Here is a 25,292-nt window from a genome sequence, read left to right as displayed (position 1 = left end):
TTGTGTGCATCTTTACTGCTTCTCTTTCTACCCCTGAAAACCCGTGCCACATAAAGCTATTCCAGTCAGGAAACTGTTCTGAAGGGATCAGACCATGCAGTGGTGTAGTTTTGCCAGGATAAGAGCTGTGTACCTGGAAGGTTTTAGTCCCTTTCCTACACAAGCTAGTTAAACTGATAGCAGGTTGTAGACAGGTCACAGTGACGTTGAATTGATTCTTATGGCTATGCCTAGGCTCAGGCTCATCTACCATTAGTTGAGAATTTGCATGGAGTGCTTAAGTTAGTGATTTCGTTACCCAGAGCTCTCTGGGTCAAAAGGAGGCAGAGGTGTCCCTGCCCATGGCAGTGGGAATGGAACTAGATGATCTCTAAGGTCCCTTCCATCCCAAACATTCTATGGTTCTAGGATTCTATGGTTCAGAGCACCTAAGTTACTACCAGGAGCAGCACAGACTGCTGAGGGGACTTGGAAAGCCCATGCTCTTTGCTTAGACATCTCAGGTCTGTGAAGTTAGGGGGAGATTCCCCAGCACCTTTTCCTGCTGGTCTCAGCATCCTCTTGAGGAAACTTCCTCCTTGTTTGCTGATACAGAAGCTGATGAAAGGAGGGTTATCCCCGTAACGCCGTGGTCTTGTTCCAGGAGGAAGATGAGATAAAGCTGCTCAGATGGAGACCGGTTCCAGCAGCTTGAAGAAGCTCAAGTTTGGGAAGCTGAAGGTGGTTCGCCAGCGCTTGCTGCAGCGCTATGAGCATCAGCCCTTCGTCTCCTGCCTGGCTGGTTTCTACAGCTGCCAGTGGAAGCGGTACCAGCGCAGCAGGGCTGAGCCTGGGCAATGCTGCTGCAAGAGGGTAAATTAGCTCAAAACCAGCACAGATTTCTGTGTTAGGGACAGGCCAAGCCAAGCCGACAAGTGCTTGATGTTGTGGGCCAAAGGCATCCCTGTCCAGCATCGTTTGGAGCCCAATGAGACCTGTTGGGTGCTAGATGTTAGATTCTGCTCTAAGTGCTTGGATCATTCTATGATTCTATGTATTGTGTTTCTGTGGCAAGCTCAGTTTCTCTGTGCCACCACAGAGCTGTAAGAAAGGAAAGGACCAAACCCTCCCAACATCTCAAAGCCATAGGATCAAATGAAACACATAATATTTAGGATGGGTGTGCAGTAAGAATTGCAAAGAGGGCTGCTGCATGGTGCAATTCCCTCCCATGTGAGGTGCTTAAACCCCTGTTCCTTTGTGAAGGCATTAGATCTGCTTCCCCTGAAAGTAAATAGTGCACAGTATGCTTTTGAGGACATTCCCCCGGTCGCAAGGGACAGGGAGGGAATTCCTCTCCGTATCTGCTTGAGGACATCCAACACCAACCCACGTGTTTTAAGAGCACCCTATCAGTATCTACAACATGTTCTGATTGCTTCGGGGCAGGCAAGGCTCTGACCACTTGTCCTTCCTCTCCCTCTCCAGCGGGAACGCATGTTTTTCCCATTGCTTGTTGGAGCTTTCTTTTTCTCTCTGGTCTTTCTGTACATGTGTGGGGAAGCGAAAAACGACTACAATAACTTTGACTGGTGAGTACCACCTTGTTCTCCTCTCTCTCACCCCTTGGGCAGGTCTCTTGGGTGGCTGGGAAGCGACGGGCAGCCTCCCCAGCAGCTTCAGCCATGAGCCAAAGATTTGGCTCCTTAAGCTCTTGGTTACAGCATCCACATTGAGTGGTCAATGACTTCAGAGGTGCTGAGGCTCTGCCTTTTGCTTGGCTCTAAGTGGGGATTTGGGAGAAAGGAGAGACTCATCATCACGGAAATTGTGAGTGGATTAAATACCTCTTTCCTTTCCTTCTCCGAGTCTTTTCCCCTCCTGCTCTTTCCTCTGAGGATATGTAGTGGTTGGCATCAGAGGCATTGAGCCAGCTATCTACAGAAAGAGAATTGTGTGTTCCCAGGCTCAAAAGTAAGGAATCACCAGCAGTGATTTATGCAAATCCTCTCCTTCTACAGTACGTAGGCAACAGTTATGCAAATCTGGCCCCTGGAATTAAACCAGCTCAAATAGTATGGGGAGGAAAGGTGTGGTAATGGTATTCATCCTTATTGAGCCTTTGGGTGAAAGTAAAGGTTCCCTCTCTCTTCCTTGGGCAATCCCTCTGCATCCATCCAGCTTTCTGGTGTTTTCTGCTTCAGGTCTCCCTCCTGTTATGATGCCTTACACAACCACAGGCAGTAAGATGTGTTGTTGGCCTGAGCCATGTCATCTTCCTGTTCCCCCAGGCTGCCTTGTCTGCAGCAAGGTGCTGTGCCAGACTGGGAGCTCTCTGGAGCAAGCCCATCCACTCGGTCCTGTATTTTACCACCCCAACACATTGGGGTATTAGTCAGGTGGTTAATGCAGTTATGGATTTGGGGAAGGAGGGTCTTAACCCTTTTTGCATGTTATAGGGTAAGTTATTCCTCCTTCCTTCTTTGTCTTATTGCTTTGAAAATGTCACATTTCAAGGAACAGGGCTGTTGTTCCTCTCCATGTGCTAAACACAAACCTCTACTGTAATATTTCATTGCTCTTTAGGTATAACTACGAGGCCCTGGGCTTCTGGTTCCTCTGGTCTCTTGTTCTCCTGAGTGTGGCTGCACTCTTGTTCACGTACATCACGCTGTTATTGGTAAGTGATGCTCCTTCTAAGCTGACTGTGATTTGTGGTCCTAAAAAGTAGACATAAGGATGGCTTTAATGTTTCAGACCAACGCTCAACCTAGCCCCACAGACAGTGGGTATCTATGGAAGATTTGGAGCACAGTAAGTGTTAAACAGTTCTTTCTCCCCATGTCCCCTCACAGATGACCAATTTCAGCCCAGGGGTCTCTAAACCAGGTGTAGTTTTCTCCCTATGATTTCCCTTCAATGAGTGTGTCCAATCTCTCCTTGGACCCAAGGAGAGCTGGGACTGCAGTGGCTGGATTTAGGCATAGGGGAAGCAGCAGGGAAGTATGGGGCTGTGAGTCACGTAGTGATGCTGTGTCATCAAAGCTGAGTTATTCCTCTAATCCTGAATGAAGAAGCTCATTAGAAGAGGGGAACATTGTCAGTGAAGCTGCCTTGACTCACTCAGCTTTGCTGGAGGGCTTCTCTTCAGATAGAGGCAACAGAAACGCTATTTCCATAGCGTGAGTCTCTTCCTACAGAGGCAATATTCCTGAGATCTTCACTTTTCCAAATCCTGTGCCATTTTCTCTGGACTTCTGATCTGCTCCCTGCTTTGCTTACTTATGGAAACATACTGTATGGAATCCTACTTATGGAAACATACTTTATGGAAACACACCAAGGCAGCTAAAAGTTCTAGCTACTCATCATTCTTCTCTGTCCTTTCCTTTATGAGGAACTCTCCCAAATAAAGACAGATGTCCCTGCCCGTGGCAGGGGGTTGGAACTGAATGATCTTAAGGTCCTTTCCAACACAAACCACTCTATGATCCTATGATTCTATGATCTGTGTTTCTGCTTTCTTCGTCCATAGCTACAGGTTAAGTAATCACTTTAACTGCAGGGACTGGAGTCCACGTTCAGTCTCATCCCTGCTCCAACTTCCACTTTGAAATGCTCGGTGCTGAGGGTGAGGTTATGGCTTTGACTCACCCTTGTGACTGACAACCAGCTTTTATCATCGATTCCTGCTGTTCTTACCTGCTCCCTCATGTGTCATCATAGAGGCCATCTGTAAATTGCTCACGGCAGGGAATCTCTCTGTGCTTTGTGCATGCAGTGCCCTAACACAATAGGTTCCTGGGGTCCTTTGTCCCTGCTGGGGGACGAATAAACAGTGGTTTTTATTCTAGTGCTAGCAATCAAAACCCCAAAGTGATAAATAGGACAGTGTGGCCATGCCCACAGTGATCAATAGCATCCTGAAAGCTGTGCACTAACAGTGCTCTGAGCAGGACAAACAACAGCATTTGATTACAAGGACTGTGTGACTCTAGGGCTCAATATCTGCTATTCAGCAAATCCTGTGTGGCTTTCCCATTGACCATGGAGTACTATGGGTGGTTTGGTGGTTGCAATGATACTTTGGGCAACTGGGAGCTTTGGCCCACTTGATATGGATACCTCTGGGATCCTAACCTCAGCAGGCTGTGGATCTGGAGTCAACCTCAGGATCAGACTAACCCATCGTGGCTAGAAATGAGCATGAGCTTTAAAGGGCTTTCTTGGCTTGAGGAGCCTGAAGATCCCTGGGGATGGTGTGTCAGCTTGGTCGTGCTCTGACTGGATCCAAAGACCAAAGAGCACCCAAGCAGTAGATTTTCTTAGAGGGGTTTCATGTCTTTGGCAGCATGAATGTGAGGCTACGAGCTATCAGGGCAGGTGATGGGCAAAGGAAAATACGAGGTGAAATTGGTGTCCTACGTGGTTTGGTTCAGTCTCAGTCCGACTGACTGAAGGATGTGTAGACACATCCTTCTCCCCATCCCAGCAGCTCAGTTCTGTCTATTGAGGATAACAATATTTGCCTTCCTCAGGAGGGTGAGCGTGGATAAACCTAAAGAAATAGAAGTAACCTGGATGCTACCAGACAAGTCCTACAAGAGAAACACGTCAGAGGTTCCCCTGCTCTAGGGACAGCCCCTGCAATGAGGGTCCATTTGCTCCTTGCTTTCATGGAGCTGTTAAGTGACCCACCTAAAGATGGGTATTTCTAAGGGCCCTTGCCCTGCTTCATTGCATCCCACTGTCACTGTGTCTCATTTGACAAGACTGCTGCATGCATCTGTTTTGAGCAGTGAGCACTGGGAGATGTGAGACCTCACGCTGTCAGAGCTGTTACCTAAATAGGATTAGGTCTTGAAGGAAAAGGGTGTAAGGAAAGTGATCATGGAATTATAGAATGCTTTAGGATTGAAGGGACCTTAAAGCTCCTCCAGCTCCAACCCCGTGCCACGGGCAGGGACCCCTTCCACTAGAGCAGCTTGCTCCAAGCCCCTGTGTCCAACCTGGCCTTGAACACTGCCAGGGATGGGGCAGCCACAGCTTCTCTGGGCACCCTGTGCCAGCGCCTCAGCACCCTCCCAGGGAAGAGCTTCTGCCTAAGAGCTCAGCTCAGTCTCCCCTCTGTCAATCACTGCCACCACTGGTGCTTCCACTCTCTCAAAACAAGCAGGGTCACATGATGGTCCCATTCCTGCATGCAGGGTCTTGTGATGGCAACTGTGGCTCAGCAGTGCTCATCCCGGCAGGGCTCCTTTCATGGAAGGGCTCTACCAAGGATCAAATCTCCATCACTGCAGAGCTTCCCTGTCACAGCATCTGGCCTTTCATCTGCAGCCTTTGATGAACCACCCAGCAGAACACTAAGAGCCTCACAGGGCCCTTCCACGTCTCATAACCCTGTCAGTGTGGGTACTATATGGTAGCTGAATCACCCTTACACACCTCAGACAACTGATGGCCAAATAGCTTACCCCAGTGATGAATTACCTCCCATGATCTGGTTGAACTGCTGAATGGAGACTTCCTTACATATGCTGCAGGCGTTCACCCAGGTGCGGTGTTTTACATCAGCAACCCATCACATCAGAAAACCAAGCACTGATGCCCTTGTTGGAGCAGAAAGGTTTTTATAGCAGCCAGTGCCTGGCCTGGTTTTGTCTGTGAGCACCATACCCATCCTTAATGATAGCTCCCAACCGGAGCAAGCCTGCTTGCAGGATCTTATTGTGAACCATTGAAGCAAACACTCTTCTTCCCACTGGCCACCAGCAGCTGAATGAAATGCTGCACAAAACCCTGCTCAAAGATGCTCCCTGTCCACAGGCATCACTGTAATTCATTCAGACAATCAGTTTGAATTAATTCAACTGTTATCACTCCCTAAGACAATTTTCTCATCCCCATTAGAGCTGAGGGTGTCTAATTGTGGGAGCATTCGTGCTCAGTGGAGGAGAAAAATCTTGCTCAGTCTTTCGAACACTAACAGATAATATTTCCCTCTCTGCAGTTCAACCGTGTTTGTCCTAAGGGTTTTGGGGAGGTGACTTGTCACTGTACAGAGTAAAGAGGTTCTGATGCGTTGTGGCCTCTCCGTTCATAGACTAAGAGAGAACTCACACAGTACATCAGCCTTGGGGTCCAAAAAGTGATCTCAAACATCCACCCCTAACAGTGTAGGGTACCAGCCAAGTTCTGAGGTGCTGCATGTTTGCCAGTAGGTGAATGTAAGGACCTGAATACTTGTTATGGCCATCAAAGTGAGCAGGTATTTTAGGTGAGCTGAGTGTCTGAATGCCTGAACGCCTGTCTCTGTGTCCTTGTGGTGGTTCAGAGGCTGCCTGAGCCTCCCCAGCAGCACTGAAATAAGTACAAGGTCATTCCTGTGCTGAATTAGAGTGGATTTAAGCATCTATTGTCCATCCTTTGGCAGGAGGAACTTGTGGTCAGTGCATCCACTCAGAAAAAGGGTGGCAGAGGTGCAATCCTTGCAGCAAGTCCATCTCTCTTGCCACTGGGAAGCATCCCTTAAGTACCACTTTGCAGGTAGATGATGGATGGGAGACACTTTCACATCTCAAACTAAACAAGAGAAGAATTCAAGTGTTGGAGGATGTAAGACTGAAGGAGATGATGGGACCTTGGCTCTAGCCTCAGCAGTACTAATCAGAAACATGCTGGTCACCTAAGCCCACATGTCTGTGTATGTGAATTAGACACTCCCAGGATATATATGGAGCAGTTTGAAGGTGGCAGACCTGCTGGTGCCGGTTGTCCTTTTGCCTGAGGAAGTCCTGTCTAGGTGCAAACATGTGGGACACTGCTAAAGGAGCTGCTCTTTGTGGAAGAGTGGGTGGGCAGGTCCTGAGGCAGCTTTTGAGGAGCAGGATGAAGCTAAGGGAGCATGGCTTGAGGTGTTAAACTTCAGCAGTGCACATCACATCAGCAAACTGGTCCGTAAGGATGCGTTCTCCTACAGTGACCAGAGGTGCAACTGCAAGAGTTCCTTCTTCACCCTCTGAGGGTGAAACCTGGTGATTATTCTTCTTCTAAGTGACAATGAGATGTTGTTTCCATCCACAAAAATGCCTCCTGTGGCATTCCCAGAGGTGATGCATCATTCATACTGAAGTTGCAGGGCAGAGTCTAGCTGGACATGGCCTGTGAAATAAGTGTTTGGCTGTACCTTAGGCAAGGACCTTTGGGCTTTGTATAACATTGCTTGCAGAAAAGGGGCAAAGTGTCTTTTTTCTTCCCTTTTCTGAAACAGCTTATTTAAATGGGGCTGGCTTAAGATCTTTAGCAGTAATTCAGTTCTCTCTGAGCTGCTCCCATGGTTACTCGTCATGTACTGGGTGTAGGGTTCGATTAAAGGAGGCTAATGTGTCAAGAAGCACTTAAAAGCTGATCTGTATTCTCTGCTGAGCTTATAGCTTGTTTCAAATCAGCATGATCCTGAAAAGACTGTGTTTGTAGCTGGATGGGAAACAGCTTGCATTCCTTTGTCGTTGTATTTTGGGAGAGAAGAGCCTCTTTCCCTAAATCTGTATGTCCTGTTTTCATACAATCCCACTGTGCTACAGTCTGCATCTTAAATGATCCTTCTAACTGATGCTAATGCCTACTGCTGCCTACTGACACCTCCTAACAGATACTTTAAGCACTGATATCTGGTGATACTGGTCCCCAGATTGTCCCTTACAGTGGTGGGGAAGCTCACCCCAAGCACTCATACGACTGCACATAGACCTGTGTGTTTTCACAGCAGCAAAGTACTTCTCCTGGTAGAATTCATCACCAGGTTCATTGGTTGCTTAGGTCTGGGACAACTTAGAATCACAGAATGGTTTGGGTTGGAAAGGAGCTGAAGATCATCCAGTTCCAACCCCCTGCCATGGCCAGGGACACCTCACACTAAACCATGGCACCCAAGGCTCTGTCCAACCTGGCCTTGAACACCGTCAGGGATGGAGCATTCACAACTTCGTTGGGCAACCCATTCCAGTGCCTCAGCACCTCACAGTAAAGAACTTCTTCCTTATATCCAATCTAAACTTCCCCTGTTTCAGTTTGAACCCATCACCCCTTGTCCTGTCACTACAGCCCTTAATGAAGAGTCCATGCCCAGCATCCCTATAGACTTGAAGAAGCTCCATTAAAACCAGACTGGCTTTCCTCATCCTTTGCTTCTTGGTCTTCAAGGCTTCTCCTTGCCCTGGCTGGAGTTCGCACCATGCCTCAAGAACCCTCCCAATGACTCCAACTTGCTATGGGAGGGAAGGAACATTCCAGCCACCAAACCCCAGAGTCCTTTAATCTCCAATGCAGTTTTCCCTGTTGAGATGTGCCTGCCTCTTGGGTTTCCTTCTATTACTTTGGAAGTGCTGCCTCTTTTGCTGTCTGCTCTATGTTTTTGTGGTGCTTTAGAGGCATTTTCTACTTCCTGACCTCTCTCCCGTCGTTGATATGCCTCTAATCACAACAAATGCACAGGAAATAGGCAAAGTTAATGCTTTATTGGTTCATACCATAGCAGTTGACCCTGGCCATCACTCCTCTTTCAGAATACTCACAAAGAAAAGTCACCGAAAGTGTGTACCCCAAAGCAGCCAATTATGTGTTACCCATGAAAGGGCTTTGACCTTACAGGGCAGCCCAGATATGTGCTTTCAGAAGCACTTTTACTTATCTCCGTATACCTGTCCTGCTAACAGCCTTGACATAGTGCAGCAAGAACTAGTGTGAAGTGACTTCCCAATGCAAAAGTAATTCCAGAGGTAGCTCACTGAACACAGGTCATCATCTCCTACCAGGGTGCAAACAATCTCTGCTTGATTCCCCAGGTCCTGGCGCTGTGTTTGCTTGCAGAAGGCCAGCAGCTCTACCTACACTGGAGTCACAAGGTGGGGAGAGTCATGGGTTTCTGATAACTTCAATGCATGCTTTAAATCAATTGAGTGTTTCTCTGCATGAAGAAGATTATGGGATGGAAGCAAGAGAGGGAAGAGGTTAATCTTAGGAGACGTTAGATACCCCAAAGAGTGATATCTCCACCTGAGCTGATCACCTGAACTCCTTTTGCAGTCAGTGGAAGGAAATGAATACTCTGAGGATGCAACTCAGCCAACTGGTCATAGACATCTAAATTAAGATGAGATGAATCACATTTCAAAGTACCTTTTTCCCCCCACTGACTCCAAAAGGAGCCTGAAGTGACTCATTTGGGTGAAGCTGTCCATATTTGACACCTCTACGTGTGGTAACAGGAAGACGAAAGCAAAGTGTTCATGAGAAGCACAGCATAAGTTTCGTAGCAGCCTCCAGCAGCAGTGGAAGAAGAAACCTGGATTTTCCAAGGCATCCTGGCAGCTTGTGCCTTTTGGTCTTCGGGTGGTTTGGGAAGTGCCACATGGAGTTTTGATGGTGCAGAAACAAATCCTCAGACCTGTTGCTGCAAAACGATGCATTAGAGTCACCTTCCTTAAGAAATTCTTGAGGCTATTTGGGGCAAATGTAATGTGATTGCAAATCTTGCAGTGGAAGGCAATAGCTGAACATGCAGGTACTTGATCCTGTTTCTTCATTTAAGTAATGGATGTACAGTCATGTTACTACTGAAAATTGGCTTCCAGAGGAACCAGAGAGATGTAGAACAGTTTATAACAAAACCTGAGGCTGCATCCTTGGGTGGAAGAGACCAGGAACAGATTAGGGATGCTGGAACAGGTTGTGCATCCCCATCCCTGGCAGTGGTCAAGGCCAGGTTGGACACAGGGCCTTGGAGCAAGCTGCTCTAGTGGAAGGGGTCCCTGCCCTTGGCAGGGGGTTGGAACTGGATGAGCTTTAAGGTCCCTTCCTACCCAAACCAGTCAGATTCTATCATTATTCAGGTGTTGATCTGTAGGATCCCCCTGAAAATGGCTGGGGCCTTGATGCAATTTCCACTTGCACTTAGTTGCCAGCAGGTAAATGATGTACCAAGCAGAGCCTGCCATGACCACTGTGCTGGTACCAAAGTGAGCAGGAAGTCGAAGAACAGACTGAGCTACATCCTCACTTCTTTGGTTCAGAAGTGAACTCCCATCTCTTTGTTACGGGAATGTTTGCTGTTGTTGAGGCCTGTGTAAAGGAGCTCATAGCATAGGGAAGCTGTATTGGTGTTTCTTTTAGGTGGGATACATCACTTCTAAATTTAGCTATCTTCATAGAATTATAGAATAGTTACAGCTGGAAAGGACCTAAAGATCATCCAGTTCCAACCCCCTGACATGGGCAGGGACACCTCACACTAAACCACGGCACCCAAGGCTCTGTCCAACCTGGCCTTGAACACAGCCAGGGATGGAGCATTCACAACCTCCCTGGGCAACCCATTCCAGTGCCTCAGCACCTTCACAGTAAAGAACTTCTTCCTTATATCCAATCTAAACTTCCCCTGTTTAAGTTTGAGCCCGTTACCCTTTGTCCTGTCACTACAGTCCCTAATGAGCAGTCCCGTCTCCAGCATCCTTATAGCCCCTATAGCTTCAGATACTGGAAGGCTGCTCTGAGGTCTCCACGAATCCTTCTCTTCTCCAGGCTGAGATAATCTATCTGCTAGAGATTTAATGTGAACTGATCACCTATACGCTCCATCTACAACAGCAGAGAGATAGAGAGGCATCTTCCATCATAGAGCAAGCAGGAATTGATTGCCTCTGGAAATTCCTCTCATTCTCCAATGGCTATAGAGGGAGCCCTTAGGGTGACATAGTTGGGTGCCTAACTTAGTATCTTGCCATGCAGAAAAGCCGATCAATAACACTGTTGGTCTGGTTTTAGCCCCGTTGGACATCTGTCTCTTAACTGGTACAGTCAGTCTCATACATCTTAAACTCATCCGGTCCAAGCTGCTTAAATAAGCTTGTGAGTCAAATGGATGTCACAGAAATGATGAAGCTGACTTACGTCTTCTTCTCCCCAGATTGGGACTTTGATTGTGCTGATCTGCTCTGTGACAGCCCTCTTCGTACTATCCATACTCTGGGGAGACCAATGGAAAACTGTCTGCCTGTCCCTCCAGGTAAGAGGGGCTGGAAGGTCTGTTTGAAAGAACAACTTGGTTATAGAAGCGTTTTGTGGTAAGTAGTAGCAAATACTCCATGCAGTGGGTGTATTTCACATGGGTTTTCCTGGCAGGGTATGTGCTTTCGCATTAGCTTTTATTAGGACTTGATGCTGCCTATTGGGAGAAAGGAAGCCAAGACCTGAGGATGAACTTCAAGCTGTCTGATGTAACATGTCTCAGTTTGGGAACTCACAATAGGTTGTTTGTTAGGGGGTTTTGGGCACTGTTAATCCGCGGGTGCCCAGGGCACATAAATCAGCCCCCTTTGGCTGGTAGGGTTGCTGGAGCAAGAGCTTTCTCCCTAACCAGATCCTGCCAGTTCAGCAGCTTCAGCATTAGAACATTTCAGGCTTTGTGACTCAGAAGAGCTTCATCTCCTGAGGGCAGGACAGCACTGAGTGTTTGGGAATCATGAAGGCATCAGGTTGGATAGCATGCTGGATGCTGGAGGTCAGAGTGCATGGTCTGGTGGCCTCCTCAGCTCTCACTAGGTGTGAAGATGGAGACACAAGCTGCCCAGTGTTGTTCAGTGTTTGAGCATCCACGTCCCCACATGTATTTGGAAGGAATTACATAGCCTTTGACTACGCAGCTACCTTGCAGGTGTTATTTGGAGAAGGCCTTGGGTGATATGATTTAGTGTGAGGTGTCCCTGCCCATGGCAGGGGGGTTGGAACTGGATGATCTTGAGGTCCTTTCCAACACTAACTGTTCTATGACTCTATGATTCCATGTCACCTCTCCACCATGAGGCTTATTGCTTGTGAGTGCTGGGAGAGCAATGCATATGGCCTGGAAGAGGAATCACAGGTGCGATGTTTGTAGGGTGGGTTCAGTTGTGCATTCCTGCTCTAGAGTTTGGTAGCCATTTGGGCTATGTGCTGACAAAGGGAATGGGAAACCATCAGCTTTTCCTTCCCTTTACAGACTCCAGGAGAGGTGGATGAGGAGAAAGAGCCTTTGGGTTCCCCACAAGTGTTGTTAATTTCAGGTTGTTCATGCCCTTTAGGATGCTCCACATGGCTTCCAGCTGCTGTTCCCAAAGGACAGCAATCTCTCATAGATCCTGTGTCATGTCCATTAGCCCTGCAAAGCTATCTCAAATATCCTGGACATCTGAGATGGCACGTCTGTTGACACAATTGAAACCTCCTTCTGCTAGAACGACGTTGGTATCAAGTGTCCGGGGCAGACAGTATCATATACAATAACTCTTAGTGTCTGCTGCTTTCTTCAAGCCTTCCAGCGTAGAGGGTCAGGCATGGACTGAGCAAAAGGCTCACAACTGGAGAGCTTTTTTCCCTAGCACATATTAGACTGGAGCTGAGGAACAATTCCTGCCCCAGAGGGTGCTCAGGCATTGGAACAGGCTGCCCAGGGCAGGGCTGCAGTCACCGGCCCTGCAAGTGTTCACACCCCATGGAGACGAGGCCTCAGTGCCACGGGGCAGTGGTGGCCTTGGCAGTGGTGGGGAATGGTTGGACTGGATGAGCTTAAAGGGCTTTTCCAACCTGGTTGATTCTGTGATTCTATGGTGCCTTAATAACATTTAGTTCTAGCTGGAACAAATATCATTCGGTTCTGATGAGCATAGGAAAACGATGGACTGGTTTCTTTGCCAGATTTGCCTAGTTTTAGGAAATGTGTCATACTAACATCCATTCGGTGTCTGTACAGGTGGCAAGCTATTTCTGCTTTGTTTCCAGCTCTGCATTCGTGATCAGCACAGGAGCGATTCTTAGCTTCTAATCTTCTTGTTTCATCTTTAGTATGAAAGGAATCAAGTCAAATATCTGTGCAGCAATAAGTATTACCTAATATATCTACTTCTCTTATACCACAACATTTAGTTCCATAGGGTTTGTTGACATTGGTTTGATGGTTTAGCTGCAGTGTGGTGTGGAGATGACTATTACCTCGATGAGACTGAATTGGTTTAGATTGATTTAAACTGGCTCCTGCCTGGAAGAGGTTCATAGATTATGGCATAACAGTGATGGCAGTTGTGTGATGAGGACAGCTGTGTCCCCTTCAGCTGACTTAGGAGAGTGAGGAGCACCCCTTTGCCTGGCTAGAGGCACATACATCTCTCCTCCAACTCCAGAGGTGTTTGATGGATCCAATGCAGGTGCAGGAGAGAGGTTGAACTGCTGGTGATCTGCATCAGGAACCCATCCAGGTGGAAAGATTTCACCACGTTGGAGCTTGTTTCCATATCCTTTAAATAAATTCCTTTTCTCTCCTTGCCAGATCACAGCTCCCTACCTCCACGTAGGAGCAATAGCCATCATGGTCCTGCTGTCCTGGCCTGTGGCTTTTCATGCCATCAGAGCAGATAGGAAAGGTACAGTAGCTCTTCTTCCTGCTCTCTGTATGACAAAAGGCATATATCAGTGTGGGAAAACAGATATGCAGGAGACTTTGGATGTCTGTGTATCCAGGGAAATTAGTGGGGCTTGGTCTGTGCACTGTCCTGTGTGTTACTGGTTTGCATGCCCCACTGCACAGTGACCTGCCTTGAGATGAAGGGGATTAGCAGAAATGCCCATGTTCTGAGTCATGCACGGAGGTTTGTTCAGCCTGATCTTTGCTTGCTGCACTCAGTTTTGATATCTCAGAAGGGATCTGCAGTCCAGTGAATCCACTTCAGACCAGTGCATCTCAGGAGAAGCCAGCTGAGACAGGGGAAAGAGCTTTTCGATCAGTTCCTAGTGTTACCTCATGGGGAGTTCATATCTACCTCCAACAAATGGGACCAAGTAGCTTAAAGGCAAGGTGAGATGCCAGGAACAACTGCAGAAGAGCCTGGCCCTGGGACTGGCTGTTCTTCTCTGAGCTAGGCTCATATAGCCAAAAATATCTACATGACACCTATCTGCAGATGTTGATCTGTAACAAAAATCACAGCATGGGGTGGTGAAAACAGGGGTTTTGCTCGTCCATGATTTTTCCGGGGAGAATATACTGGGACCCCAGACATTGCATTCCACCATGCCTAATGGACTCCTAGCTCAATACATCAGCTTGATGTAAGTCCAGGTTCCTTCAGAGCCACTGGTGCAATGCACAGAGGGGTGGTGGTACCTGTTCAAGAAAGATGTTGATGCATAGATGCTCATTTCATAGAGGAGCTGTTTTGTTCCTCAAGGTGAATGCTCCCTGGGGCTTTTCTTCTTCATTGTGAGTGAAACTGCAAAATCTTGCTTGTTCTTATCTAAGTAAGATAAAAACCAAAAGCACCCTTCTCTAGAAGGTTGTTTTTCTGCAGATGGGGGATATTTCATTGCACCATCTCTAAAGAAAAGGAAAGTAGAGCCATGCCTTGCTGTAAGGCACAGTGAGATGTAATTAAAGCACAAACCCTGCAGTCCTGACTTAGCCCATGTCCTTGCTTTGACCAGTTAGTTTTCTGGTTGCATTGGAGAGAAAGTGAATATTAGTGGGAAGAAGGGATGGAAAAAGGGATGTGGCAAAGCCCAACAGCTACTGAGCTGCAAGGCTGAATTGAAAGTCAAGGCAAACCTGTATGCTACTGCATGGATTAACTCTAGCCTTCCTCCTTCAAATTCTTTCAGTTATTCAGGTGATAATTGTTGGTCCATACCTGGCTATCCTTCTCTTTCTTTTCTTGATACCTCTGGGGATGTACTCGCCTTGCATCAGGCAGATGGGGACTCTTGGACCAAAGCCAGACCTCATTGGACACCGTGGAGCACCAATGGTAGGTCTGGAGAAGTTATTTTACGTCATTTCTTCATCCATCATCATCATCTTCTGTTTTCATCCCACGAAATCTGTGGAGGGTGGAAGGGGAGACATTCCCGGTTGGAACTGCATGCAGAAGGCTTCACTGCATGGGGCTCCTAACAAGGATAACACTGCTCCTGAGGGACTGGATGGGTTTGGTGGCTAAAGTGGGAGAAGACAGTAGACTTTAACAAGATAATGATGTTCCCTTAATAAAAACTGGAGGTGATACAAGGAGACAGCAAGTACTTACAGAGCCCTCCCGGGTGTGTTTGGAAAGGATCTGCTCATGTGCTTTTGGTTTGTTTCTAGCTGGCACCAGAAAACACCGAGATGTCATTTCAGAAGACAATTGAACACGGTGGGGCTGGTCTTGAAACTGATGTTACCATCAGGTAAGGGGAAAAGATCACATCTCACTGAATACACGCTTCTTGGGGGCTGGAACAAGATGATCTCTAAGGCCCCTTCCAACCCAAACCATTCTATAATTCTTCTACTAACAGTTGCCTTTGGAGACATGCAACTGAAGACAATTAGGTTTTACTGATGGCTGAGACAGGGTGCCTCATGTTGGTGTGTGATGATTGGGGCTGTAGGGCATGGTTGTTCTCAGGCAAGTCAATAAGCTGTAACTATTGATTTTAATCATCATTATTTCTACAGTGTATTTTAGATGCTTTGCAGAGTATAAAGACAAGCTCCTACCCTAGTTGACTTCCAGGTCACAGTGAGGGTTGTATCAGGCCTACAAACCAACAGAAAGTTGTGTTGGGACTTGTGACAGCATTGTCCTAATGATTAGACCTATAATTGCATTTGTTTGGGGGACATATTGCCATGAACTGCTAACATGCTTTTATGGGTGAGCAGTTTCCAGGCATTGAATGAGGAAAATACTAACCTTTAGGTGTTCTGCTGATGTGGACCTTCCTATAAGAGAAGTCTTACAGAAAGGTCTACTAATTCCACAGAATCATAGAATGGTTTGGGTTGGAAAAGACCTTAAGATCATTCAGTTCCAACCCTCTCCCATGGCAGGGACACCTCACACTAAACCATGGCACCCAAGGCTCTGTCCAACCTGGCCTTGAACACTGCCAGGTATGGAGCATTAACCATCTTATAGAGAAGGTCTGCTTTCTTTCCATCACTGTCCATTGAGACTTCAGTCCCCCAGAACCCATAGAAGCACTTTGATGTCAGCAAATAGAGATTTCAACCAGAAGTTATTATCCAGTTTTTGGAGGGCTGGCAGACATAAATGCCACCATCTCCTCTTTACCCTAAGGAAACTGATGCACAGACAGTCATGGCTTCCCCAAGGTCACCCAGTAGTATTTAAGCTGGAAATAACCTGGTGTCCTGAGCCTTCCTCCCTATCCAACCCTATGCACCAAGGGAGGCTGTAGTGCTCATACCATGATAAACCTGCACCGCAGTTGACCTGAACTCTTGCTCCCCAACAGCTATGATGGGGTTCCTTTCCTCATGCATGATAAAAACTTGAGGAGGACAACTAACATCAAGGAGGTCTACCCCAATGACGTTACTGAAAATGCTGCGTTCTTCTCTTGGGATACCTTGCAGAAGTTGAATGCTGGGAAGTGGTTCCTTAAGGTAAGCACCACAAAGGACTATCATCAACTGGATGTGGAAGAGACACCAGCTGGTTACTACTTAATAGCATGAATGCTGAGAGAGGAACTACTGGTTGAGCCAGAGCTTGAAGAAGTCAGTAGGAATCCTTTGTGTCTCTTTGGTTTGTCCAGTTGGCCTTTAGGATTTAGGAGACCCCTAACAATTGGTTGGAGGGTGTCCTTGTAGCTCCTTATCATGGCAGCAGCAGAACACATGGGCTGGGCAAAGAAGACAAGAACTCCTTGTGCAAGGTGCTGTGTATGAGAGCCACAGCTGACACAGTAGGACTGAGAAGCACAGCAGAGTTAGCTGAGAACTATGCAATTTGGGTCTCAGAAGAAGTGATGGGTGTCATCACAGCTGTTGTCACAGCTCCCAGTGCCTAAAGGAGCTGCAAGAAACATGGAGAGGGGCTTTGGACAAGGGCCTGTAGGGACAGGCCAAGGGGAATGGCTTTAACCTGCCCGAGGGGAGACTGAGATGAGCTCTTAGGCAGAAGCTCTTCCCTGTGAGGGTGCTGAGGCGCTGGCACAGGGTGCCCAGAGAAGCTGTGGCTGCCCCATCCCTGGCAGTGTTCAAGGCCAGGTTGGACACAGGGGCTTGGAGCAAGCTGCTCTAGTGGAAGGGGTCCCTGCCTGTGGCAGGGGTTGGAACTGGATGAGCTTTAAGGTCCCTTCCAACCCAAACCAGTCTGGGGTTCAATGGATTTCCCCTGTTTCTCAGGTAGAAGAGCTAACCAAAGCAAAACATCGTTATGGCTAAGGGCCAACGCCAAACTTTTTCCTTCTTAGAGACAGGAGTTTTTTGGATCCAGCCAACTCCCACAGGCAGCAGCCTGATTGATTTCCTTTCTTTACATCTCTTTATTTCTAGGACAAACCATTCTCATCCATCCGCTTACTGTCAAAGGCAGACCAAAACTGGGCAATGAACCAGACAATTTACAAACTGAGTGATTTCTTGCGCCTCGCCGAGCGTCACAATAAATATGTGATATTCGACCTCTACCGCCCTCCAGATAAACATCCTTACAGGGACTCCTGGGTCAACAGAACACTGGAAGTCATCTCTGAGTCAGGGATTAGACCTCATCTGGTAAGGTGGCTTCACTCCACCACATCCATTTTCCTTGCTCTCCAAGTTGGAACTTTGGGGTCATTCCCTACATGATTTTGCCTTCATAAAGTCCTTGTATTTCCCTTGTTTTAAGAGGTATCATTTGGACTCTATTCCTACGATTGGTTTCTCAGCAGGTACGAAATGGTGTTAACCCTATAGCAGCAGAGAAATAAGTTAGTGTATATACCAGCTGATGCCTTAGCTCCCAGATGACATCGTTTCATCATGTAATAACTGGCAGCCTACATCCTGCTACCTATGCTTATTTTATATATTGCATAAAAAGTCCCAGCTTAAATGGAGATGATACATGGAGTTTGGGAGCTTTCATTGCCTTACTCCTGGCTTAAATGGAGATACATGGAGTTTGGAGCTTTCATTGCCTTATTCCTGACTTAAATTGAAATAACATGGAGTTTGAAGCCTTCATTGCCTTCCTCCAGCAATGGATGAATGCTAAACTCATGTGGGTCAGGTTATGTACCCATCAATGTCTGGGTTGTTACTTTGATCTGCATCTGCTGAAGCCTTTTCTCCTATGCTGGAAGAACAGGGGAATATTTTCCATTGCCTTTCCCATAAACCCAAGCTGTCTTTTCATCCATTTCAAACACCACATCTTTTGTTGGGCTGTGTGCAATGAACCCACTGATTTCAAGATGATAAGCAAGGAACAGTGAATACTTATTGCTTGATGAAAGTCACTTGCAAGTTTTAAGCCTGCATCCAAATATCCTTTGATCCCTGAAAGAACCATGTCATTTGAGAGGCTGGGTTAAGCCCCTCAGGATATTATCTCTACTGGGTTTATATCAAAGGCAGGGCATTTTAGTATGTCTGCTGTGAATTCAGTATCCTCTTGCTGCCTGCAGGTCCTATGGCTGGAGAACAGCATGAGGTCCTTTGTTCACTCTGTTGCTCCTGGGTTTCAGCAGACAAGTGGCAAAAAGGCCCCAGTCGAAGACCTATTGATGAGCAATATTGTCAAACTCAATCTGGCCTACAAGGAAATGTCCAGTGAAGATATCCGGTAGGTTGCAATTTCACCCCCAAGTACAGTTGAACTGCATCTGGACTATGCTTGCCTCATGTGTGTGGCAATGTCTCCCTCCAGTGACCAGCCTCAGGATCTATAGCATTTTAGGAAGAACCCCTTTAGATCAGATGTTCATCCCTGTGACGGCATTTTGGGAGTGAAGGACTGTCTTTCCTATGAGTGAAGGACTGTTGACCCTATGTATGGCCAAAAGGTGACATATGCAATTACACCTCCCCTGCCCTAAGTCCATATTTACATGACTGAGACCTGAAGATCTTCTGGGTAGAGCACCACAGCTGGCTTCTGATGTCTTCTCTTTCTATCTGTGCCATCCTCAGTCCCACCAGCACTGAATCACAGAGATTGAACAACTATTTAACCTCCCATGGTGGCTCTTCCACAGACATCAGTGTAAGCACATAACACTGGTGAGAGTCCATCACCCTCTTGTAGCTGGTGTTGTGGAGAGTTCAGTTCTTGTTTCTGTTACTACCAATACTCTGTTGCTAGTGATACACTGAAAATATCTCTCCAGTGGAAGGCTCCACGTTCATTGTGGGAGTTTCCCAAATGGTCCTCTCATATGAAAGAAAAAAGAAGCAACAGCCTTATATGTCCAGCCCTCCATTTGTAAATAGTTTTTTTTGCTCTTTCCAGTGCACAAACACATTGAAATCTAACTAAAACCCCCAAAAGAATAAAAAAGTTTCAATCCTTTGGATGAAATTAATGTTGGTGTTTCCTCAATGATAATATTCACAGGATATGAAATCCCAGGTAGATCCTTTCAGGTAAACCCTGGATAGATCCTAGGTACATTTACAAACACTGATACCCATGACACATTACCATTATGCAGAGCCTGTTCTTACTTCATAGTAAGTTTCAATAGCTTATAAGAACTTGAGAAAGGATGAGTTGATGCAGCAAGCATGAGCAGTCAGCTTTGAGGTGGTTTTGAACACACTCTTGGGGGATCACAAACACACCATTACATGGATTGATACGGCGGAAGGATAAGCAAAGTTTTGACCTTTTGGATATTTGACTTGTGTTGGCTTCCAGCAGATCAGCAATTGTGTATTGGCCAATAGTGAGTAACTAACCATAGGCTGGTTGGCTTTCTATTCTGTTCCTTACCTAGGTCCTAAAGCAAACCTTTCTTACAGAACATTGCTGTCTCTCCTTGACTGAGCCCAAAGGAAGCACTAACCTTGCTTAACCAAGGCTATTCATAGAATCAGCTGGGTTGGAAAAGACCTTCAAGATCATCAAACCCAACTGTTACCTCAGGACTGCCAAGTCCACCACTAAAGCATGTCAAAAGGTATTGTGTATGTAAACCAATGCACAAATGTGTTGCCCTTTGGTCTTTGTTTTAAAGGAAATACGCTGAAGCAAACATCACCACCAACTTCTATGTGATCAGTGAGCCATGGCTTTTCTCCCTGGCGTGGTGCTCTGGAGCACACTCTGTGACCACCAATGCTGTCCATATACTGAAGAATCTCAACCAGCCACTCTTCCTCATGGTAAGTGAAAATATTCCCTGTCCCAGGGGTAGGAAGTAGGGTTGGGATGTTCATGGTTACCTTTGGAGACCATGGGCCAGTTCATGCCTGGATAAAGGACCCTATGCATGAAAAGGACCTGAGTAGAAACCTGGCTTACCTGCAGCCTTTGACCCACTCCATGTATCACCATACCCTTCTCCTCTTTGCACTTTGCTGAGGTAGAAGCATCCTGCCTGTTAGGATTTGCAACTTAGGCCTTGAGATGAGGGAAAAGAAGTCATATTGAGATGTGTGTGAAGAAAGGAAGGGCATTTGGGGGCACAAATATGCAAGGATTTCCATTTCTAAGCCTTTGAAGCACTTTATGTATGTCAGAAGCTCCTAATTTCCCAGGGCTTCCCACTCCCCTTCTCAAACCTGGTCTAGTTCCACAAGCCCAAGGGAAACAACCATAAAAACAGCCCTTCCTTGCCCTGAGTAATTATTTTCCACATAAGTTGTCTATTCCCTATTCTGCCTTGGACAACTTGCAGGGCTAAGCATCACCTGGGTCCCACCAAGGTCCCCCCAGCCTTAAGGCTATTAGTTTGAATAATACTTTACACTCTTGAAGTAGATTTTATGATGCTCCCATCCAGACAACTGCAGTGTTTCAGTCCATTCTAAGGGAGGGTGAAGGTCGAGTCTCAGGATAAAGCTTAAATGCTTTTAGACTTAAAGCAGGAGCCACCCCATACACTTCATGTGGCCTCTTAACAACAGTTTTGCACATCAACCCCAGCTGATGTTGGTGTTGGAGAGAAGCAGAGAAAACTACTGCCTATACAAATGGGAGGTCCCTGTTACATTCACTGTGATGTGGTTCAACCTACTTGGCCACACCACAGGTCTTTAGGAAGGGTGATGCTTTGGCACCAACACCCATCAGTGAGCAGCTGCTTTGAACTGCCACCAAATAGTTTAAACACCTGAGGGATGTTACTGCACATGCAAACCAAGCATCTGAACGGCCATAGGCATAGATTCATGGAATCATAGAATGGTTTGTGTTGTAAGGGAACTTAAAACTCATCCAGTTCCAACCACCTTCCACTAGGTCGCTCCAAGCCCTGTCCAACCTGGCCTTGAACACTTCCATATTCAAGCAGCAAGAAAGAGCTTTATCAACTTTTTTTGCATACCTTGGGGTTGTTGGTGCTGGACCCATCCTCTGTTGTTCTCTTCCAGACTCCGAAGCAGTACAACATCATGTGGATCCTGACAGATCTGACCTCTATGCTCCTCATCTCGCTCATCTTTGCTCTGCACTGGTAACTACCAAGTTGCTAATGGCCATCTTAACCTGATCCTTTGCTCCGGGTGGAGGGAAAGAGGGATGCTTTCAGGTGATCCGAAGGGTTAAAACTACTCTTGAGAACATTACTTTTCCCTTCGGCAACTAGAAGAAAACCCTGAAAGTCTCCCAAAACCTCTCTGCTTCTCCTGCTTGCTCTCATTTTCCCTTTCCATTTTGAAAGCTCAGCCATTCCTTACCCTCAGGGTTCAATGGAGACCTTGTTGATTTATGGCAGCATCATAAACCAGTTACCAAAGCCGATGGGCTGAGAAAGGAGCTGATTTTTCTAGTATTACTATTTAGACATTGTTGCATTGGGCTGACTTAGGAGGAAAGCTTTCACCTTGCTTTCCAGGCTGCAGGATGGTTCACACCACCACGGTCTGACCTTCCTGTGCCTGTCTCCTCTAGGCTCATGTTCATGTGGTGTGTGCAATTCCAAGGGCCCCGCAGAAGCTTCTTTTCTGGGCTGGAATTGCAGCAGGGGCATTCCCAGCCCTGCTGGGACTGAAGGACCATCAGCAGTGCCTGAGGAGCCTGCACAGTCCTGTTTGTCAGGTTTATGAACACATCATAAAGTCATGGAATGGTTTGGGTTGGAAGGGACCTTAAAGCTCATCCAGTTCCAACCCCTGCCACAGGCAGGGACCCCTTCCACTAGAGCAGCTTGCTCCAAGCCCCTGTGTCCAACCTGGCCTTGAACACTGCCAGGGATGGGGCAGCCACAGCTTCTCTGGGCACCCTGTGCCAGCGCCTCAGCACTCTAAGAAGTAACGAACTTCTTCCTTATAGCCAACCTAAATCTCCCCTCTGGCACATAAAGCCCATTCACCCTTGTCCTATCACTCCAGTCCCTGATGAAGAGTCCCTCCCCAGCATCCTTGTAGCCCCCTTCAGACACTGGAAGCTGCTCTGAGGTCTCCACGCAGCTTCTCTTCATCAAAACCACAAACATTTCTTGGGTTTTTAAACTCGTCAGTATTTTTTACAGAACAAGGTTTAGCCACAAAGTTGCCTTCAAAATGTGAAGTGCAGATGCTTAGACATCAGTCATCACTGGAGTCCCCTCTCTGAAAGGACCTGAGCAAACCCCAGTATACCAGGGCATATCCTGCCCTGACAAAGTAGAAGCAGGCATCCATGGCATCAAGGAGGTGGGAGGGGAACCACAGCAAGCATTGGCCTGACCCAGGTTCTTTGCCCCATGCAGGTGGCGTGAGCGGAGTTTCTCCTGCTGTGCCAAAGACGATGACCTGATGCTGGAGAATGGCACCTACAACAAGTTCAAGACAGGTGAGCAGGGCAAGGAGATCCCCTGATGGTTGCATGGACATCCTGATGGATGGGGTGGTGATGGGTGTCCGTGCTGTGGGGAAGGATGGGTGCATCCTGGGTTGTTTCAGTCTCAGTGCAGGTGGCAGTGATTTCTTTCCTCTGTTCAGCACTGGTGAGACCACATCTAGGCACTGGGTCCAGTTCAGGCTCCTCAGTACCAAGGAGATTGTGATAAATGGGAGTGAACTCAATGGGGCCACTAAGCTGGAGGATGGGGCATTTGAGATCTGGGTTTGCACAGTGGGAGGGAAAATCAAGGGGCATCACTGTCTTCAGCCATAGAATCATAGGGTTGGAAGGGCCTTAAGATCATCCAGTTCCAACCATCTAATGGGTGGGTGTAGAGAAGATGGACCCAGAGGTTTCTTGGTTGTGTAGTGACCACACCACAAGCAACCTTGGAAAATGTGGCTAGATATAAAGAGAAAAAAGAAAGTCTTCCCCATGAGGGTGATTAGACACTGAAACAGGGACCAGACAGTGGGGAATATCCACCCTCAGAGCTGCTCAAAGCCCTGAGCAGTCCTATCTAATTGCCCGTGCTTCAAGCAGAGATTGGAGCAGAGGCATCCAGATGTCACCTCCAATATGCATCACTCTGTGATGCTGTGACGAGAGGTACTGAGTGCTCGTGGATCTGCACTCTTGGGTGGGATTGGCTGGGATTGCACCAGGTTTCTGCACCCATGGAGCCATCATCCACACAAAATGACCCAGCCTGGGCTGGTCACATTTTCAGCCAGGTTCTGTTTGCTGTCAATGGCTGGTAAAACAACTGCAGATGTTTCAGCAGCTCCCTGTGTGTCCTCTTTTCTAGAGCTCAACAACATGCCTAATGTCACTGTCTGACAGCAAGCAGGGGAGGGATGTGGACCTGCCACCTTGATGAGGACTGGAGAGCAGACCATGCCCTTCCTGCAGTGCAAATATTGACCTGCCAAGGGGGGCCCATATCCCTGGTGACAAGGAGCCATTTGCCTTTGTGACTGCTGAACATGAGCACCAAGCTTCCTCTCCTATAGCTGTTCTTGCAATCCGTGCCTGGGATGGAGGGGAACACAGAGTTACAGCCATGAAGAAGCTGTGCACTGTGACGGGATGCAGCACCCACATGGGAGCCACCATTTACCTCTGAGCCCGTTTGCATCCCACAGTCCTGTAATCCCTCCTGCTGTGCATAAGCAAGCCCTCTGTCAGCACAGCTCTGTGCTGCAGATGGGCTGCAACATCTGGGCATCATCCAGTCCTCCTCCGGGTTAGACCAACCTCTTCTCCTCACATTCCCTCCCTCCTTCCTTGCAGGTCTTCTCCATCCCTGAGGGGACACTAAGCCCCACCACGATGGTCAAGTGCTTCTGGCTGAGTCACTAAGATCCATTCCTTTCTTTAACACAGACAGGGGCACTTAGGTTTTCCTCTTCTCCACTCTTGCCCTGCCACAGACTCTAACAGGACAGCCTCTTCCCCTTGGCTGTGGCCAAGGGCATATGTCTCCATGGGTGCTGAAGGACTTTTTGGTGCCTTGGCCATGTAGCTACTGGGACTATAACCAAAAATACACCACTTCTTTTATTCAGAAGACTTGAGCTGCACGTGAATTGGTCCCACCAAGTGTCCTGTTTGCTTTTCCATTGGGAAGGTCTATATAACCTGTGCTGCACCCTGGGATCGATTCCTGTTTTCATTTCTCCCCATGGCTACTGGCACACAGCATGGAGAGGGGTCTATGCCTTGCTCTGCAAGGGAGGTGTGAGCATCTCCCAGGTTTAAGCCATGAATTTCTACTTGAACAGATAAGAAGAACACGTTTTTGTAAGTTTTACATGCTGTTTTAAATATGTTTTAGCCTTCCTGTTCTGTTGTGTTCTTATTTTGGCAAAGTGGGAAAGAAGAAGAAAATAGTCATCTTTACCTGCATCAGGCTATAGACATTTTCTCATATATGAGCCTTATGCAGCTCGGTGGTTTTACTAAATAAAGCTATCACAAGTGAATTGTGACAGGGAAGCATTAGCTTTCAGAGTTAACTGTGCTGAGAAGCACGCAAACCTTTCCAAGTTTCAACTTTGGTGTATTTTGGAGGCTGTAAATGCAAAAAGGCTGAATCATCCTTTGGAAAACGGGCCAAAGGGCTGGTGGATTGGTGCAGAACAGGTCCAGATCTAAGCAGCATGGGGAAAGGATGCTACTGATGGTTTTACCACCTCCCCATGCACCGTGTTCATAGCTGATTCATCATTTTTTTGGGTACCATTCATGTGGAGGTCCATGAGCAGCAAAATAGGAGGTGGAGAGTGTGTGAGTTGAGCAGTGGTGTCTACCATGGAGTCCTCAGCCAGGTGAAGGACTTGGCTGTGGTCCCCCAACCACTGCTGTTAATATGTATTTGGAAAAGCCACCTCACTCTGTCTTCATCCATGTATCTATCTGCTGCTTGGCCCATACACAGTGGTATCTCCCCACACTTCCAGT

General features: G+C 47.3%; 1 protein-coding gene across 4 annotated transcripts in view; it reads left to right on the top strand.

Annotated features, from left to right (window-relative positions):
- The window catches only part of GDPD4 (glycerophosphodiester phosphodiesterase domain containing 4), a 36,942-nt gene extending 13,034 nt beyond the window's left edge, over positions 1-23,908 (top strand). The window contains exons 1-16 of one of the 4 annotated variants that reach the window (XM_057408556.1): positions 417-503; positions 644-852; positions 1,468-1,571; positions 2,566-2,659; positions 8,826-8,885; positions 10,946-11,044; positions 13,340-13,433; positions 14,665-14,810; positions 15,149-15,231; positions 16,306-16,456; positions 17,351-17,572; positions 18,469-18,626; positions 20,020-20,167; positions 21,377-21,459; positions 22,696-22,778; positions 23,638-23,908. In XM_057408556.1, coding sequence (XP_057264539.1) covers positions 670-852; positions 1,468-1,571; positions 2,566-2,659; positions 8,826-8,885; positions 10,946-11,044; positions 13,340-13,433; positions 14,665-14,810; positions 15,149-15,231; positions 16,306-16,456; positions 17,351-17,572; positions 18,469-18,626; positions 20,020-20,167; positions 21,377-21,459; positions 22,696-22,778; positions 23,638-23,669 — 1,740 coding nt within the window. In that variant the 5' untranslated portion in view covers positions 417-503; positions 644-669 and the 3' untranslated portion in view covers positions 23,670-23,908. Of the gene's footprint in view, positions 1-416; positions 504-643; positions 853-1,467; positions 1,572-2,565; positions 2,660-8,825; positions 8,886-10,945; positions 11,045-13,339; positions 13,434-14,664; positions 14,811-15,148; positions 15,232-16,305; positions 16,457-17,350; positions 17,573-18,468; positions 18,627-20,019; positions 20,168-21,376; positions 21,460-22,695; positions 22,779-23,637 lie in introns of those variants that run through there. The other 3 variants (XM_057408555.1, XR_008972070.1, XM_057408557.1) reach the window with 3 other exon arrangements.
- The last annotated feature ends 1,384 nt before the right edge of the window (positions 23,909-25,292 follow it).

This window comes from Pezoporus wallicus, unplaced genomic scaffold (genome assembly GCF_028554395.1).
Source record: "Pezoporus wallicus isolate ANWC-B61680 ecotype Strahan unplaced genomic scaffold, APGP_CSIRO_Pwel_v1 contig_7461, whole genome shotgun sequence".
Classification (NCBI taxonomy): domain Eukaryota; kingdom Metazoa; phylum Chordata; class Aves; order Psittaciformes; family Psittacidae; genus Pezoporus; species Pezoporus wallicus.
The sequence above is the reverse complement of the archived record's forward strand: the minus strand, read 5'-3'. Positions and strand labels throughout refer to the sequence as shown.